Below are 3,513 nucleotides of genomic sequence, written 5' to 3'. Positions count from 1 at the left end.
TAACACACTATTCTCAAGAACCCATTGATAATACCAAGTCTTAAATTAATGCATGAAGGTCAAGCCTATTCAAAATGGTCGTGCATGATACAAACAAAGTAGGCTACATAGATTTATAGAGACGTTCTCACCATTCTCCTTGCCTTTTTACAAGCAACAATTTAATCATTTGGGAGAGCTCCTTGGTAGTTACTGAGTACTATCAATGGTCAACCAACTATGTAGTACACCACTTTCTTGACCTGCAACATTTCATAGAGAAATGTGTATCTGAAACCGGCATTGAGATGAGCTTCATTGGGAGGATCATGGATAGGTGCTACCCATTATGTTTGACATTGCCTCTCCAATACCAAAATCTAGATGAGTACCTACTAGGTCTAGGATTGCTTCGTTCAATCGCTATAATCCAAACCACGTGTTTATGTGTGGCAATGAGAATAGGTGTGAACACAACATTACATTGATGTTATAAAATTTGATACGTTTATGCATCTATGGATTTGTGTGTGTAATAAGATGATGAAAAGCATACACAACAGAAGCTTCACCAAGAGAAACGATGGATTGATTGTATGTAGCACACTCCAGACGATCATATACATACAATGACAGGCAGAGAGTGCACATGAATTGAGCTCCAAATTATCCTCACATGACGATACATTTCATAAGATGGAGTGAAGATTTAGCCCTCGGGGGCAAATATATATATATATATCTTGGTTTTGGTCGAGGAAACCAATGACAAGCTTACACGATCGAGGGAATGCTGCATTTTTCCGCTTTCCGTTCTTCATTTTGTCTCTCTTTTGTTCGCGAATTACGGTTACATAATACATAAGAGCATGATCGGGGAGGCTAACATCACAAAGAATGTGAGCAATAGGAATGTGGCAAAGAGTGCCCATTTCCTCTTGAATTTGTTGAAGTAGGAATCATCGGGTTCTTGGTACCTCACCTCGAATTCATCTTCGGGGACATTGTCCCCCCCGGGGCTCACCTTAAGTCTTTTGAGCTTCTCCGTCGCCAAGCCAAGTGTCAACTTATGACACCTTCTTTGGTACTTAAACCCATTGATACATCTCAAGGTTTGTGCCATGGCCACATAGAAGATGGCATGGCCAAGGCCACATAGAAGGATGGGCATCCATACATGCCTACATTGGAGCCTAGATGAGGAATTCACCACACTTGCAAAGACAAGTGACAAGAAGAGGAAGAAGAATTGGAACATCTTCCATAGCTCCTTCTTCTGCAGATCCACTGACCTCTTCTTCTCTAAGGTCTTCTCGAAGTGAACTTGGACTATGGTGTTCAGGGCTTGTAAGGCTGTTTCTCTGGACACAAAGGCAGGGGTCCTCTCTGAGGGCTCTTGGTCACTATCCACATATAATACCGTGGTCTCACTTGCAGGGGACAGCTTCTGGGCTTGGGTTGTCTCTACCTCTCTCTTTCTACTAGCTTCCATATCCTCTGTTTCCTCTTCTTCTTCTTCTTCTTCTTCTTCTTCTTCTTCTTCTTTCAGGCCAAGAAGCTCAGACAACAGCAATATTCATGGCTGGAAATGAGAGCCCACAATGTTTTTCATCCCTCTGAAGAAAACCCACATTTTGGTTTTCTCAAGACCAAGCTCAAATCAAGCCATAGCCATAGCCCTAGCCATAGCCATAGCCATAGCCCTAGCCATAGCCATAGCCCACCACTCTTGAGAAAAACAGAGGAGCCAGCTCAGCTCATATACATACATACATATATATATATATATATATATATACCATCTCCTCTTGTCCTTTGTAAAATTTACTTCAGTGAAATACATAAATATGGTTCTACTATTTTCTTGTTTTCTTCTCTAGGACACATTGTTTTTTGGTTTTACCTTCATTTTGTTGACCCCCCACTCCTCCATCCATCCCTCTCTTTCTCTCTATCTCTCTCTAATGTGAAACCAAAGATTTCCATCATGTTTAATAGCATGCATTTAATGTCAAAGTAGCAAGAGGTACTCAAATCTCCATGACATGTTTCGTTCCTACGTGCGTGCCGCATGTGGGGTAGTAGTTTCCATGACATGCGAAAACCTCCCCACCCCCAATCAAGTGTTAGGGTTGGTGTTAGTGTTGGAACAGGTGGTGTTGGTCTCCATCAGGTTTCCTTTTCATCAGACGTGAGGTTCTGCGACCATTTGTTGGAACTTTACCGATTCACCTTCCCCCGTTCGTAAATCACGACACCTCTATCATGCACATGGCATTTTGCAAACAGTAGAAGAGTTTTTAACATGCCATGTGCATGATAGTTGTGATTGCTGCAACTTTATATACAATGTCTTTCAAATTGCAATGGGTTACTAGATTTAATTTCGTACTTGAGCTATCTATCATATAGGGATATATATATATATATATATATATATATATATATATATATATATATTGATCGAAACAAATGTTGTGTGTGCTTTCCACGAAGTCATTAACCTTCTCAAATGTCGATGAGTAAACATACATTTGGTGTAGACTTCTTGTGTGGTATTAAGTTTCTTATCGTGGCTCCCAAAGAGGCATGTGTACTAGAGTCTCAATTGTCTCTAAGTAAACGTGATCTTGGCATCGACTTCGTGTGTGGTATTAAGTTATCTACTATGGCTCCAAGAGGCATGTGTACTAAAACCAAATGCCAACATGGTGCATTAGTTGAAGCCCAAGTACTCGAGGTATGTAGACTTAGACAATTTTGTTATGGAAGCATATCCTTGTTGATTGACATAAAACGATTTAAATCCCAAAAGATGTTTTAAATTTAGTGAAATTGCGCAATGGTGAGGTGGACAGAATTGAGCCCCAAGCTTTTGGGATATGAGCTTTCTATATATGCAATTTGCAATACATCATAGTTCGTGTGGAAATGTGACACAAATATTGTCAAGTTTGAATGTCAGGGTCAAACATTTCTATTGTGTTTTAAAATGGTGTGAAAGCTTGCGCCATAGACCTCTAGGCATTTAGGTTTCTCATGTCATGTATATGCAATCCTACATCCGTAGTCTTACAAATATAATTGTTGGAGTTCCATTGTCTATTAATCCTAATTGCAATATAAAATTAGGGTAAACCCCATACAGACATTGAGAACGCCACAACAAATTGTTCCCACGGTTGACTTATGCATCCTTTCCCCCCTAATTCCCATTAAGTGAGAAGACATGTTGTGATCTAATGACTCAATCTATAGCATACAACACATTATGCAACCCATATTTGGAAATACTAACATGACCAATAATGGTTTGATTTATTGTTGCGTGGAGCCAATGATTGTGACTCCTTTTTGCAATTGCATAAAACACATTATGATATAATTCCTTATTGGAGCAAGCTCATTCTATGCAAAGTTTGTAACTCCTAAAACTACACATCTTAGAATGAATTAAAAGCCATTAATAAAATACGCAATAACACAACACCATAAACAAGAGTCAAAAACTAATACTTTCGTACCACCATTTCA

The 3,513-nt window shown here is 39.3% G+C and overlaps 1 protein-coding gene across 1 annotated transcript; it reads right to left on the bottom strand.

Annotated features, from left to right (window-relative positions):
• Window positions 1-443: 443 nt before the first annotated feature.
• Window positions 444-1,689, bottom strand: LOC147853770 (uncharacterized). The gene has a single exon (XM_087331842.1). It carries the CDS (start codon window positions 1,469-1,471, stop codon window positions 830-832), a length of 642 nt encoding a protein of 213 aa, XP_087187968.1. The 5' UTR covers window positions 1,472-1,689; the 3' UTR covers window positions 444-829.
• Between the last annotated feature and the right edge of the window lie 1,824 nt (window positions 1,690-3,513).

This window comes from Azolla caroliniana, unplaced genomic scaffold (assembly GCF_043228905.1).
Source record: "Azolla caroliniana isolate FFs.n. ecotype wild unplaced genomic scaffold, voAzoCaro1.0.p SCAF_16, whole genome shotgun sequence".
In the NCBI taxonomy this organism is placed as follows: domain Eukaryota; kingdom Viridiplantae; phylum Streptophyta; class Polypodiopsida; order Salviniales; family Salviniaceae; genus Azolla; species Azolla caroliniana.
The sequence above is the reverse complement of the archived record's forward strand: the minus strand, read 5'-3'. Positions and strand labels throughout refer to the sequence as shown.

What these genes read in the sequence shown, in the direction of transcription:
- LOC147853770 (XM_087331842.1), bottom strand. Translation starts at nt 1,471, where the DNA reads ATGGAAGCTAGTAGAAAGAGAGAGGTAGAGACAACCCAAGCCCAGAAG.